Consider the following 15,677-nt stretch of genomic DNA (forward strand, 5'->3'; position numbering starts at 1 on the left):
TCATGCCATATTTAAGCTCTGTTAGGAGGGAAACATCTTCAGATACAAAAGGCCTTCCTCTTGAATTTCTTGTTAAGGCCTGTTGGTGACTTCTAACATCTGCACCAGTACTCACATCCCTTGGCCTCTTTCTCACTGAACATCAGATACCTGTTTATTCAATGGATAAAGGAGGAATGAGAAGCTCATGAGTCAAGAAAACCCGTGTGTCTCTGTAAGTGGTCTCCATCGCCAGCTCCCCCAGGGTGCTTCTTCTCAGCCTGGGAGCTGGCTCTAGCACAGGACCTGGAACACCCAAGGTGCTCCCTTAGGGGTCGGCTCACTGACCTGACAGTCAGCCAGCTGCTTGCCTGAGGGAGGGCGGAACGGCTTTACAGCTGGCTACGAATGGGACAGAAAGGGCTTCCGCAGAGTTGTGGTATGCTGGGGAGTTCCCCCCTATTGTGGACCACGCCTGTGCACCACTGGGCATGCTCATGTGCACAATGCTGCTGCTAAAATGTCCTTCCTGAACCTTCTGTGGTTCCCTCAGAAGTTGGTCACTCTTGGGCTCTGTGTCCACAGCATCCTGCTGTCATTACTCTTATTCTGCTTATCTCCAAACCTGCTTGCCTGTTTATAGGCTCCATAAATGGGCTCATGGCACCCCCTGGATCATGTGTGTTAGGTGGCTGGCTATGTTGTGCAGCGTCTTCTGTGATTCCCAGTCACATGTTTCTCAGAGCCATGTTCATGGAAGGCCTGATTTCTGTCAAATTTCAGGTGATAGAAGAAAATAAAGGGGCTTCTACTCAACATGCACTGATAAAGTGCACCTCACACATCTTGAGCAGGTGCCCTTGAACCTTGCCAGTTGTGTTCCTATTGACAAGCAGGGAATTTGTTGTCATGAGAGCAGCACCAAGTATGTTTCTGTAACATGTATGTGTTCATTCACTATTTATTGAATGCTTTCTATGTGAGAAGTTCTGTTCTAGAATCTAGATATAAACAAGACAGCAGGGGGAAAAATGAAAAGAGACAGAATGCATGTCTAAATAAAGCCACAGAGCTGAACCATTAATTTATCTGTATCTTTAGCCAGTGTTTTGTGGAGGATGGAGTTGTACAGCAACTTTCAAACAGTTTAGGGGCTGATTAAGTGCTTTCTCCAAGGGAGTGGGCCCCGGGGACCTGAAGGGAAGCTGTGTATGGAAGTGTCCTCCCAGAACCAATCGGGGGCGAGAGCTGCAGGCGCACCCTGCCTCTGTTTCACCTGCAGCAGCGGTCACTCAGCAGGCCCTCCTCCACCACATCATTACTTGAGCTCCATTTCTCACTTAGGATTTAGTGCTCAGTTCACCGACCCTCACGGGTGTTGTGAACCACCTGTGACCTCGGAGCTTTGTGGCACACTCCCGGTGTCCCAGGAGATGGGGCTCTGCCCCCTCTTCTTTATTCCCACAGCGAACCGAACCTGTGCTGTGGGTCACTGTTGCTGCCGCTTGATTCACATGGGCCTGGAAAGCCCTGGTCACTTCTGCAAGGCCACAAACAGACTCTCATTTCCCGTGCTGTTGGAAGGGTGTGCACTGTGTGGGGAGGAAGGCTGACCTGTGGGCACAGAGTGACACTCAGGAAGAGGGAGAAGCATGCTGGCTAGGAGCTCCCTCCAGGAAGAGGGAAAGTGGGCCGTGACCTTCCTTCCCTAGCCACTGTTTGCTAAGGGAAACCCCAGACTTTGGGAAAAATGGTCCTTTCACATAGTTGACATAGCTTGTTAATATTTTGCAAAGAAGTGCTAAAATTTATTGGTCTGTGAATTGATTCATGCTTTTGAGGCACAAAGGTAGTGAAATAAAATGAGCTCTCCATACTGCTGTTCTTTATTGCAACCCTGTTGATGAGGTGACAGCCTATAGGAAAGGCGTGTGCCAATAGGAACAAGACCAAACCCAAAGACAACCTGGAACAGCCTTATTACCAGTTCCTCTGCAGTCCCTGGCCTTTGTTCACCAATCATCTCCTTTCACTTTGCAGCCTCTGACTTGATTAACAGCTTTTTGTGCAAAGGGAAAGAACTTGATTTTTTTTTAAACAAGGCAAACAGAATGGCCTTGGTAATCTACAAACCCTAGCTTAGGCCTTGCTCTTGTGAAACCAGGGTTCACAAAGCATTTTAAAGGGTGACTAATGTTCTTCCTACCTATTGACAGAAATGAGGAAGACTGAGACTTGTTACTAGGGGCAAAATAACCAGCACAGCTCTTTGGTAGAAACATGGCATGTTTAGGATGACAGCTGTCTAGAAGGGCTTCCTGTGATGGTGGAAAGTTCTATGCCTGTGGCTATCTAGTGCTTGGAATATGGCTGTTGGCTGAGGACAGACATTTAAAATCACAGTTAATTTTAGCAACTCTCAGATTGAATGGCTGCATGTGCCTATTGGCCACTATGTCAGCAGGCACAGGTTTAGATTGTGCTGAAATTTTTGGTACTGAAGGAAGTGTCTAAGATGACTCAGACACAAAAGTATAGTGTCCTACTCCTGTCACCAGAGCATAGATGGGACCAGAGCCACTGCAGCTTCTGGCTAATCACTTATGGGTGTAGGTATTTTTTGTGACCAGAAATCTGGAACACTGACACATTGAGAGACTTAAGTCCCTCACGGCCCTTTCTGACTTTGCAATCCTACACAACTGAACCAGCAAACGTGCTTAGGCAGCTTAATTTTTAAATTGTAAGAATATATTTAGAGCATTTCCCAAAGTGCAGAAATGCATCTCTGTTCCCAGGAGACCCAAGACTTTCTTTTTGTGGTTGCAAAGTAATCAGTGTTAGGAATTCTGTGTTGTAAGAAGGAACGCAGGACGTAGATGGTAGAAAGGGAACTATGTGCCTCCTCGCCCTCTCACAGGCTCCTACAACAGAGCAGAGTTGGGGAAATTTTCTAAGCAACTAATGGCCCTATGTGAGCTGAAACCAGGTTCCAAGAAATCAAAGTGTATGTAAGCCCCTTATGGGTCTAAGGAAGGTGTCCTGGTGCCTTGTGAGCAGCAGAAAGGACTTTCAACAGTTTCGCGCCTGCAGTCTTGCACCCTGCTTCCCCTGCATTCTCTTTCCCACCCCCTTCCCCCCTTTTTGGTCATTCACCTTTCATCTGCAGCTTGTGTCTCCTGAGGTCTGAGTAGGCCTTCTTAGTTGATGTTGTTTTCTGCCCATGTGGAAGACCTTACACCCCGTTTTGAGCTCAGCCTCTCCTATCTTTTCTCCTCTCCTAGTCCCTCGACTGTTGATGCCTGACCACTCCAAAACCTCAACTGCAGGGCAGGGGCCCTGTAATGAGCATGCAGCCCTCCGGCTTTGTGGGACTTCTCAAGCTACTCTGTGGCCTGCTGAGCTCCTTCACAGAGCTACCTCAGTGTGCAAGTGTGGTCGAGGCTCCACCCTGTATACACTGTGATTTTCCATCTTACTTTGTATTTTTTCTCATACTGTCCTGAATGTTCATTTCCCATTCTCCCTACCTCACTAGTCTTAAAATCTTAGATATGATTCTTCCTCACCCACAGTGCCAAAATTTCTCTCCCCTAATTTCAGTCACTACTTTCTGAGATCTGCACTAGAAGCTCTGCACAGAGGTCTGATGGCATAATGGTGGTGACTGTCTGTAGCACTCTCCAGGGGAGCACACTGCCAGCCTGTTCAATAGGAGCTTCCCCCTGTGTGCAGCACATTAGGGCAGCACCCGACTTCCTGGGAGGAAAGTTCTAACTCTCTCTGTCTCTCTCTGTCTAGTGGCATCAACTGGGAAGAATGTCCTCCATGACCCCTGGATGTCACATTCCAGCTCTTGCTGTTGCCACTTTTACAGGATGCTGCAAATAGGTACCATCTCTGCTCACCACAGAGGTAGGACACGGGAATTTCTCCTACACCTACACCTAGGTGTTGCTTTTACATGATTTGCACGTTAAAACAACTTTTTTCCTTGGTAGTTAAAAATTCCCCTAAATATCTGTTCTTTCTCACTAAGGAGAAGTAGTTCAAAGAAGAAGCCCGGATGTTCCTGTTGCTTAAGGCTTCTGTCCCATGGTGAGAAGCCAGGGCCACTTCCAGGATCCTGCATCTTGTCCCTAAGTGGAGCATATTGTTTTGCTGTGTATTTGGTTATGTTGTGTTGCTATATATTTGGTTCATCTTATTTTTTTTAACTAAAGGAACTGTGTTTCAATTGTGTTCAGAAGCTGTTTCCTCCCGAGATCTACTCAGTCATTTCATTTAGAATCCTGCCTCCTGTCCCTGCCCTCACTTCCACCCCAGCATAGTTATCTGTCTACAGCAAAGGCCTCTTGCTAAAATCCTCATGCATTCACTTGCTTACTGTGTCCACATCTGTTCTTGCTTGTGGAACTTGGCCCCATGAAGGAAGATACCACACACGTGTGTGCAGAGAATGGGGCCCAGCCCACAGCAGATGGTCAGCCAACTGCTGTTCCTGAATGGTCTGACGAAGAGCACTTCCCGTGTTAGTCACAATCTAAACATGAACAATTAAGCCATGATTGTAGCACATGCTAATCCATGAGAGACTGGATGGAGAGTACACTGCCATTACCCCTTTTTGCATAAATATTTCAAAACCATCAGTGCAAAGACTTTTCTATCGAGTCTCAGAAGTTTTTGTTTAACTTAATTTCAGTGCAACTATTCTCCTCTGTGAGGTTGCTTCACTCACCACATGAAAAAGTGGGCTTAATTTTTAATTAGACTGTGAACACAGGAAAGCCCGATGCATTTTTTAACCTTTTACTTAGTGGAAATTTACATGGAGTAGCGACCAACTTTTTGTTGGTTCTGCCTTGAGGCTGCAAACTCAATGCAGAGGTGGGGCCGGGAGTGGAGGAAATGACATGTAAGTAGCTTTTCCCTAAGAGGCTTAGAGATTGGAATAAATATTATTTATATTTAATGATTAAAGGGCTGCTGGCAAGCCAACAATTGGATTTATTTCTATTAAAAATACATGAGGGCCACAATAGCGCCGTGGGGCGCTCACAGACGGAGGGCCGTGAGCCAGGCCCGTCTTTTACGCTCACCCAGCTGACCTTCGCTGGCTGTGTCCTTGGCCGCTGAGAGGCAGGCGCTCACAGCCTCGTAGGAGGCACTCAGCCGGGTGCTGGGGTCCCTCTTTGGCTTGGGCGGAGGCTGTTTCCGTGGTGACGGGAGGCCACTGCTGTCATCCACGCTGAACACTGAGTGCAGTGATGGAGACCGGATGGATGGTCCAGCGAGAGCCTGGGCCAGGCTGTCCACCGCCATGGGGAGGGGGACCGAGCTGGAGTGGACGTGCCAGGACCCACCCTGGTCTTCAGCTCTTGGAGGAAACAGAACACAAACAGCCTCAGAGAGAGGCTCGGAGGTTATTATTCAGCTGACAACAAGGAACCTGCTCAGGCTGACCGAGGAGGGCTCCTTCCAGACAGCCATCATGCTGGGTCTGGAGGATGAGGGACAGGCTGTCCAGAGCAGCCCACCTGCCGTGATGAATGGGCACACAGCACGGTCATCAGGCTGCTTCTTGAAATTCTCAATTCTCCCGCAAACCAGCTACTTAAGAGGCTTCCCATTCTCTATCAAGCATTCAGTGAATGAATTTTTCACAGTCTGATTCTTAAGCAAATCAAAAACCCAGAATTTCAATCTGAATGGTAATTTCTGGGAAATCCATCTTAATAGAGAGTTACTGAGGCATTGAATGATGGGAGTTCATCATCCTCTCCCTCTGAAAAACCAGCACACACGCTACTCAGAACCCTCAAAGACCTACACTCTGGCCCCCCGCCTCTCTCTTGCCATTTAAATTCTACCAGCAATTATTTAATTATGCAATGAACTATTATTTGCCCTATGACTCCATATGGATGTCTAGTGCCAAGCGAATGGCTGGTATTCAAGAAATAGACAAATGCTTCTTCACTTAATTTTATATCAGGCAAATAAATACATCATCAAATTGAGAAATTGGGGTGATCGTTTAGTTCCAGCAGGGAAAATAACAAATATTATTCTGGAAGTCATTTAAAATTAATAGTTATCTGGTTTAAAAAGTTCCTCTGGCTTCACATGTCAATGTAATCATGTACTAGCAAGATGCCAAAGCGTTCATCTCACAAGGAGTTGCCGAGCACTTGCTTTATAATTACATCTTTCTGTGGCGGAACACCAACAGGGCTGGAATCTTCCACCAGGCAGAGCCAGCCGCCCATGTAGAAAATGAAGTCGCTGGAGATGACAGTGTGGCACTCAGTGGATAATTTGTTTTCCCTATAACGTTTAATTACAGTTTTCCATACAAAGGGAATTTTTTCAGTATTTAATCATGGAGATATTTGAGGCTAATTAGCAAGAGACACATTGCCATCTCCTCTTTAACAAAAAATCACTTGACATAGGCAGTCATGGCAGAGGAGAGCTGCTTTCAGAGAGAAAGGAGATATTATCAAGTTCCCCAGGAAAAATGAACACCTCTCTGACCACGAATTGGAAAGTCATTCCTTTCTGCCCTCCCTGAGGGGTGCTGTGGTTCTCAGGGGTGCTGTCACCTACAGGGAGGGAACAATCACGAAGAGTCCTGGCTCTGTGTTTCTATTCCAGGCTCAGTGTCCCAAGTAAACTTTTAAATGAAAAGCTTTTTTTCTAAAGCTTTCTTTATCGACCAAGAAAATATGATCGTTTACACAGGAAAATATAATATGTATAAGCTATTAACTGAGTTCACTAATTTTATGTTTTCAGAGTGGTATCTCAATTGTTTGCTAAAATTTCCAAAAATTTCCATCAGCCTTCCATATGTGTGTGTGTGTGTGTGTGTGTGTGTGTGTGTATATATATATTTTTTTTTTGCCATATATATATACATATATAAATGTACATATATGTGTGTGTATGTATACATGTGTGTGTATATATATATACACACACAGACATTTATATATATCACAGTTGTCTAAAAAAAAAAATCCAGCTATTAGTTTTTACTATTGATTTTGCTTTAAAACTTAGATCCCAAGGCAGTTTAGCGACAGAAGCACAGCAGAGGAAGCCATAACAATTTCATATGACTACAGCATCTAGTTCCTGAAAAGAAAGCACAGGACAAGCATTTCTGGGATTGCGGGGGTGTCCGTCCTCAGGACTCCTGTGAGTCCATCACCGAGGTCACTGAAGTTGCAGACTACCTGCCTTTACCTTCTGGCTCCTTCCTCTTGCTTGCTCCTGGCAGCGGCCTTCTCTTTATGGTACGGACCATTCATTTCCTTCCGGAGCCTGTCATTCTCCCGGGCGATGTCGGAGGCGTTCTGAATGACCAGGGCGTCGTAGGCTTGCAGTGCCCTGTCCTCTGTGTTCTGCAGAAAGCTCTTGATGGATGTGACTTCTTGCTGTTTGATGCTCATTCTCTGAAGCAGGTGTTGGCGTGCTAGAAACCCTCGTATGACTTCATAAAAGAACACACCCTGGGTCAGTGGGCATAACATGAGGGAGGAAGCCCAGACACAACACAAACAAGAATCACGACTGCAAAATAAGGTACGTTTCACCCAGGAAAAGAACTTACTAAGCATTGCCATCTCTTATTAAGAAGGATGTCTGAATTCAGTAATGACCACACTCAGGGTGACCATCCTTGACCTGCCTGAGGGCCTGCGGATCAAGTAGGTAACACAGCTTTTCCCACATTGTTTTTGGTGACACAAGCTGGATGCCAATGGGCAAGAACCAGCTCCAAACTCCAGAGCATTTGTGGGAGCAGCTCCTACTACACGGTTTGGGAATGTCTTGGTTCCCTTCCATGATATCAAATTATTCCAGAAACATCAAGGTGCGTGGAGTTAGTTTTTGAAATATCATGCATATTTTATTTCTAGGACCTTGATTTAACTCCTGGGGAAATCAACACAGTGGGAAGTTTCTAGAAAGATTTTTGTGGAAATAGGGGACATCCCTCCTGCTATCCAGAAAGGAAGGTGGGGAAAAAGGTGTAAAAACTGGGGAAACAGGTGAGTGAGAATGCTTTGAAATCACCCAAGAATTGAAAATAAAAATAAAGACCCCTACTATGAGTCACCCACATGTCCCAGGCAACCTATTGCATCATTTCATGCTGAAAAGAATCATTATGCCCATTTTGGACACAATGATAATGAAATTTCCTTAGTTTCACTATTTCCTGCTGATGAAGACCACCAGCGAGAGCAGACTGCCTCTGAGGCCAGCCTCCATCCCCTCAGCTGCAGTCACAAAGATGTGATTTGTGGCTCTCCAGGGGGTACAGATCATCAAAGTCACAGGAAGCACATCTTCAATCAATAGGAGGAAGGACTCTCTGACAGTAAGCACAGGAGAGAAAGGGACAGGCCTGCCTAGGGAGCGGCTCCCAGGCCCTGAGTGTGGGCAACACAAGCACAGAAAGGCTTCCTATTGGGGCTGCAGGGACAGGTGAGGGCCGTGCACAGGGGCAGGCTGTGTGGTTCCAGGCAGAGTCTCTCAGTTCCTCTGTTGCCATCCCTTCTGACTCTCAGTTTCTAAGAGCTGAAGGAGCTGTGGATGAAAGAGGACCACTAATTCCAGGGAAAACCCATGTGTACGGCAGACACTTCCTGTTGTCTTCTGGGGAGGCAGATGCTTACGGAACATGAAGGACCTTAAAACATTCCCAGGCTAGGAAGCAACAAACAGGGTCAGCTGAGGATTCTGCTTTGATGCCTCCACTTGTTCAGACGGTGGAAGCTGAATGGAACTATCTTCCAGTTAGGAAAAGGAGACACAGGCTCCGACATGGTAAACCTTTCCTTTCTTTTCAGGTGGCAATACTAAATATTGAGTTCCTTAGGGATGCAGCTGCATCAAGTTAATTGTAAAACCCTCATGTGAACTAATGTAAGCAACAAACAGTTAAACAGTGAAAGGTGCCCCAGACTTTCAGGATTGTAACATGAAATGAAATAAAGAAGTATTAAGCATGTCATGGGTGTAGAGAAGAGGGAAGACCTTATCTTGACCTGTTCACCTGCTCTTTCTTGTTATATTTAGAAAGAGATGGGGAGGGGTTGACTTTTGGAGAGTGAAGGTGAGAGTGTATTCCAGATGTCTCATCTCTTGCAATAAAAGGGAAGATGCTCGTGGATATGCCAGACGCCTTTGGATCTCCTGAAGTACAACTCTCCACTGGGTTCACATCCCACCTGTGAATGGACTGTCCACATCCAGAGGCCTCCACTTTCTCTTCAACTAGTGGCCTTCTAACACCCTTCAAAAATGTTATACCAGTTGCTAAAAGTCAGAATCTTTAATAAAAGACAGTTAATGAAAATAAACTTGCCACAAATGGAATATGGTATATGTTGTCCTCCTGACAATTCCTAAATCCTGCCTCTATGACCAACCATGTTGAGGTCTTCATTTATTCTACGCATTTTCATCTATAATAAGAGGAATATGCATAGAAAACTTCCAGTAGGAACAATTTGAAATTACAGTGATTAAATTTAAAACTAAAATTTATAGCTTTCTTTCCTCCAGACTCTTGCAATTTAAAAAATGGAACTCCTTAGAAACTGGAAATGACTCCAGATTGTATAAATTTTGAGTAAACTTAACATCAGCAAAAAAATATTGAGGGATTTAAAAATAAAAATATAAGAGATTCTAAGAGATGTAAAAATAAAAATCAATAATTAATGCTTTGCCTTTAACAGCCCATAATTTTGAAAGTGCTTTCATATCCATTATTTCATTTATGCTGCATGGAATTATGTTTATTACCCTGACACCATTTTCTAGACCACTCTCAAGTTCTATCTTTAGAAAGCTGACCCAAAAAATCGGAGTTCTTGCATTTCTTCTGCCCTGTGTCAGTTGTGTTTGGCACTAAGTAGAAGGGGCATTTCTAGTGGGTATCCTAGTGGAAGACAGGGCAGTTATTCAAGGAGAACTTCCTGAGAATTTGGGACACCCTCTCTGAGCTTTTAACATATTAAGTGGAACTTTCCCTGTCCTGATTCTAGCTGTGGCTGCAAATACAGATTTGGATTTAACGCCTGCAGGTGGGGCTGGGACACTAGGTTTCTATCTGACCCCCAGTGAGGTAGCAGCTGCAGGGGCTCAGAGACCATCTGGGTTGGTGCAGGGCAAATAACACCAATGGGGATTGCCAAGGAGGAGTTCAAAACTGACCTGTGGCCCAGTGAGGGGTGATCTTACAGGGCAGATTATCATCTGCAAAGAGAAGATGCATTCTGAACTGAGGTAAGCACCAGCCCCCTGCTCACTGAAGTCTTCCACTACCCCAGGCTGGACGTGTGGCTTCAGACTCCCCAGAGAGCTTGTTGTATTGACAGCTGGAGTTGGGTGGACAGAGAGGTGGGCTGCGGGTCAGGAAGGGTCAGGGACAGCTGCCACTGTGGAGAGGTCTGAGCACCTGCTTCTCAGGCACAAAGGGGGTTTTCAAGAAAGAGATGCTGCTGAGAGAGAGAGGGCTGCTGGGTACCCAGGGGCTGCGGGCTAGTGGCCCCAGGATGGGTGAAGTGCTCTTGATTATATGATGGGCCTCAGCAGGGAGAACAGTGTGGAGTCACACTGTGACCAGGGAAGACCTGTCCTTCCCCTACCTGCTCTTCCTCTCAGCCGGGAGGATCCAGAGGCACCAAGTACACAGGGAGTGGGAACACACCCCCAGTATCATGGAATGTTCTGGACACACCAGGCCTGAAATGGCCAAGGGGGGTGTTTTAACCTGGATAGAGTTTTTGGGTTTGGATCCTTACTTGACTGGACCTGTTGAAGGACCAGCACACAGCAGGACTTCCTATCATCAGAGATCCACGGGGCCCGTGGAAAGGTCTTCAAGGATCAGACCCAGACACATCCCACACAGGAGCTGGGTGGGGGATTCAACTGTAAAGCTGAGGTTGGCACCCTGCCAGGCTCCGTGTTGGAACACCAGTTTCAGATAATCACAGAACCAAGTTCATTGTAAGTCATACCAAAAGCTAGCATACAGGTTAACTTCTCCCTCCTTTGCCCCCTCTAAGCAATTAAACTATTAAACACATTAAAATTTTAAAAATTTCTACTGAGCATAAACATTTTATAAGAGATGTGTGTTTTTTTAAATAGTCAATTAGATGTTGTTAGAAAACAAATTCTAAATAGAATGTGTCCCAAAGCTATAACAAAATAGATGCTATCGACTATTGAAGATACTATAGATATTATCCCTTCATAAAGGAAAAATGAGTAAAAAATTTCCCCAAGGCTCATGTGGAGTCTTGGAAAATGTGGCCTGGCTAGTTGGCTGATCCCAGTTCTCCAAATTGGCACATTGGCGGCCCCCACTGAGACGGCTTGGGAATGTGGCCCTTTTTCTGCAGCTAAGTGCCAGATGGAGGGTTCTTCTCATTGAAGATTCCAAGGTACAGTCTTATTGCCTGGTGCTTCTTGTAAGGGTCATTAATCCTGAACAGCTGTGATAAACAACCAGGTGTATATTCTCTCCTCCAATTGTGATTGGGGTGAAAACTGAATACAAAGTTTCACAGGAAGGTACTCAACAGAACACCAGGAGTGTCTATAGACCCTCCAGAGGAGGCAGGTAAGTAGCCAACTGGGCCACTGTGCCTCCTCGCCCCCACTGTAGTGTCGGGGACAGGTGACCTGCTGCGGTGTAGATGTGACTGACATTTAAACTGAATGATTTTGAAAATTCGGCTCAAGGGTCTGGAGAGCTGGAGTGACAGTTACCTTTCTGGCAGGTGATGATGCTCCTCTGCAGCTGCAGGCAGAGACTGTGCAGCTGGTCGGCATGCCCGTGTTTCAGGAACACCTTGCGGACTCCCACCTGAAAGGCAAGCAGTGGGAAACGTTCACCAGCGTGGAGAGGACAGTGATGGCAGGCGAGCAATCACAGGAGAGCAGCACGTACTGATGAGGTGGCCTGGTGCTGGCCCTGAATCTGCCTGAAGATCTCCATTCACTGTTCCTTGCGGATGCTCCCTGCTCCACCCAAAGCAGGGAGGCTGAGCCGTGTAGAGGAGAACAGACCCGTGAAGAGACCGAAACTAAACCTAAATCTGACACCTCGATCGTTTCATTTCAATTATTTTCCCCACTACACCATGAGTTACAATAAGTGGAATCTTTATATGTCTGCGATTATTAATTTCAGTACAGAAGTAAAAAAAAGACCCTGGAGAGCCTTGTCTGAGCACGATCTCCTGGGTTGTGTGATGGGCAAGCTCCTCCAGAATTCTAAAATAAATTTCAGCATGACATCAAATTAGTTTCTACAGAAAGCTCTAGAAGCATCCAAGCTTGTCTGAATATACCACCATTAGCGAAGATAACTGCCTCAGAAAATTCCCATAACCTAGCATGGAAAGTTGACATGCTCACAATTTTAAGACTTTTCTCCTGCCCTGTGCATCTTTCCTAGGAAATGGTACCTCTCCTGGCAGGCGCTCCTTGGGCTCTGAGGCGAACAACTTGAATAAAGGCAGAAAAGCCCCTGGGATCTAATGCAAGTGCCAGGGAGCTGGCAGGTGGCACTCTGCCCAGTGGGGAAGGGCCCTGCCTGCGGGTGGTCCCAGGCACATTCTCGGCACTTGAGGCAAACCCGGTCAGAGCTAGAAGACTGAAGGTTGCCCTAGAGCAGGATCTGGGCTTCATAGTGTTGATGCCTGGGCTGCACCAGTGTCAACTACACCCAGGTGTGCACGCATCTTCACACCATCAGGTCCTGAGAGGGCTTCAGAGCGTGTGCCCAGGGATGCTTAACTAACCTCTTTGCTGGGAAGCAGTTGACTGCAAACCCATTCTGTCACAGCCTACCTGTCCATCTCACATTCCCCTTGGCCACAGTCTTGATATGCAGGACTGACTGCCAGAGACCGTGGCCTGAGCCTGGCATCATACAGTCTGGCTGATTATGTAGATGTGTGGGGAAAGCGCACGCTACTGGCCTATTTCAGAGCACTCTGGTTGACTAGATGTGCATCTTCCTTCAGTTTTCTTTGAACTGGCTGAAATTGGAGGCATAGGTGGGTGGCTACTGAGTGTTGTTACTTTTTTCTTCCTTGGATTGCCATTCTCTCTCCCTAATTATGTTCCATAAAATTTGTGGTCTTTTTTTTTTTTCTTTTCTTTCCGACTATCAACTTATTTTGGCAGTCAACGGGAAGAACAGCTGGTCCTGGCTGTGAACTCTGCAGACAGATCTGTAAGCCAGGTGGAGGGAAGGAGCAAGCATATCACTCTGCCCATCACTGACGGTGGCAAACTGAGTCCCCAGGCAAAATGCATACAAACCTGGGTTCCAATATGAAACCCCAAAAGCATGAGCCAGCAACACTGCATGCTATGTGACGGACATGTTCTCCCCGAGTTATAAAAATAAATTCTGGCATAACATCAAATGGGTTTCTATGGAAAGCTCTAGAAGCATCTGAACTTGTCTGAATGTACTACCATTGATGAAGATAACTGCAACAGAGAATTCCTAAAAGCCAGCATGGTAAGCTACATCCATTCGATTGATTGCACAGTGACTAGAAGGAGGTGACGTGGAACCAGCTCCTTAGTTAAGTGGAGACCCTTGCAGGAGGGCAGCTGGACAAAATGACTAAGGTTTCTCCAGGGGGCATTTCTAGCAACCACTCAGAAAACCAAACTAGGTTCAGATCAAACATTGTGCAGGCCTGAGTGCCAAGCAGCGGTGGGGGAGAGGGAGGCTTGCCCTCAGGGAGCTCCCAGTTTCTTGAGGAGGGCTGGCAGTGAGAAGCTCCAGCCATAATACAAGCCCAGTACAAGGCCTGAATCACGTCCAGGCAGCACAGCATTTCAGAGGGGGCGTGGTCAAGATGTGGGCAGCTAGGATTCTCAGAGAACTACGCTTAATAAGTGGGAATTCTCCAGGGCACCTTGGGAAGGCAGAGAAGATGCATGTGACACACAGGAAGGAACAGTGGAAGGCAGGACCTCAGCAGGACAATGGTCCGGGCATGGCTGTGTGGACAGTAAGGAGGGACAAGGCCACCCCTGGGGGCAGTCCAGGAAAAATGTGGAGAATTTCCTTGTGGGCAATCAGGATATGCTGGAAGATTTAAGGAAGATCGGGTCTGAATTTAAAAAAAAAAAAAAAATTGATAAAGTTCTGAGACTCTGGAGAATGGACGGGGCCGAGCTTCAGTAGGTTTGTGGCCAGGCACAAGGTGGCCCGTGAGTGGTATGGACGTGGAAGTCCATACTGCAGGCTGCTCCTGCTGGCCCTCAGGGTGGAGTGGGCACTCCTGTCCCTCAGCAGGCTCCACGCTCCTCTGCTGGGCTCTGCTGCCTTCCTCCAGCATCTGTGAGGGATCACCCACCTCTCCTATCATAGGCAGGTGTAAGACCCCATGAGAAGATTAGATACATTTACAGCCCTGCAGATCAGGACCTGTGTCTGAAATGCACCAGGCATAGGGAGTGGGAAGGGTGGATTCAGAGTGGGCAGGGGGAGAAATAGATGAGGAATCTCAAAGGTTCTGCCTGAGATGAGTCAGAGAAGGCTGTCAATACCACCTGGGATGAAAACACGGGACAGGGAAGCGGAACTCTTAACCAGACTCCGAGTGTGCCAGCAATGCAGCCTGGGTCCTGGAAGGCAGTCGGCAGCAGGGGAGAGAAGGAGAGGGGTGTGACGAAGGCCCAGCAGCGCCACAGCCAGAGGTCCCAGCGGGCACCAGCTGGCCCCTCCTCCTCTAAGGAAAAGGAAGTGAGAAAAAGTGAATCCGCACAATAGAGCATTTCCAGGAAAGAGCCAGTTTGGTTCAGAGGAGGCACCTGCCGTAGGAGGCGGCCCAGTGGAGAAGAGGCCCTGGACTTTCCCACAGGGTCAGAGCTTTCCAGGCATCTGTGGTGGGAAGTGGGCAGTGGACGCAGGTGGTGTCCCAGGTGGATCTACATGGCTATAGAGCTGGGGTCCCGCTGGGTATCAGCAGGAGGAAGGTAGGTGAGTGCTAGGGAGGGGCAGCAGGGAGGGCAGCCCTGTGCCCAGAGCTCCTGCGGGCTTCAGGTGTCCTTGTGCCCATTCAGATCTGCCCTGCTGAGGCCAGGGCTCCTGGGTGAAGAGAGGATGCTACCAATGAATTCAGGTGGCTTTTAAAAATTCCTCATCCACTAGTTGAGCTCATGTTGCAGATATCCCATGAGCCACTTTGCCTTATAGTCTTCTGCACTCTATAATTTGTGGATTGGCAAATATTTGGAGATGCTCTTTGAGGTGTTTCTTCTCTCTTAGGAGGAGGAATTAGCAATTGATGAGTATTTTTGGGTTTGTTCTTCAGAAACCCTTCTGAACTTGGTCCTGTACTTGCACTGATGCTTGTGATGAATGAAGACACAGGAGAGTGAACCTCCTGTCTGACCACGTCCTAGGGTGCTACAGGGAATCTCATACGTCAAGGTCATCCTAACCAGACCGGCCCAAGGGTTCGGGTTTGGATGCATGCTCATGAGAAAGGACGCTTCTCATCAACCAGGGAAGAGGGGAGGAGATGCTCTCCACCAAGACTGTGTGCACTCTGGGGCAGAGAGTTCTTATCTGAGATCCAAGTGTAAATGTCGCTTCAACCCAGGGAAGAGCAAGCCATCTGTGAATC

At 47.1% G+C, this 15,677-nt stretch overlaps 1 protein-coding gene across 1 annotated transcript in view; it reads right to left on the minus strand.

Annotated features, from left to right (window-relative positions):
- The window catches only part of Myo16 (myosin XVI), a 394,733-nt gene that overhangs the window by 62,355 nt on the left and 316,701 nt on the right, over positions 1-15,677 (minus strand). The window contains exons 28-30 of the mRNA XM_026399873.2: positions 11,785-11,881; positions 7,234-7,480; positions 5,091-5,359 (exon numbers count right to left, since the gene is read on the minus strand). Of these exons, the coding sequence (XP_026255658.2) occupies positions 5,091-5,359; positions 7,234-7,480; positions 11,785-11,881 (613 nt within the window). The remainder of the gene's footprint in view (positions 1-5,090; positions 5,360-7,233; positions 7,481-11,784; positions 11,882-15,677) is intronic.

This window comes from Urocitellus parryii, chromosome 2, assembly GCF_045843805.1.
Source record: "Urocitellus parryii isolate mUroPar1 chromosome 2, mUroPar1.hap1, whole genome shotgun sequence".
NCBI lineage: Eukaryota > Metazoa > Chordata > Mammalia > Rodentia > Sciuridae > Urocitellus > Urocitellus parryii.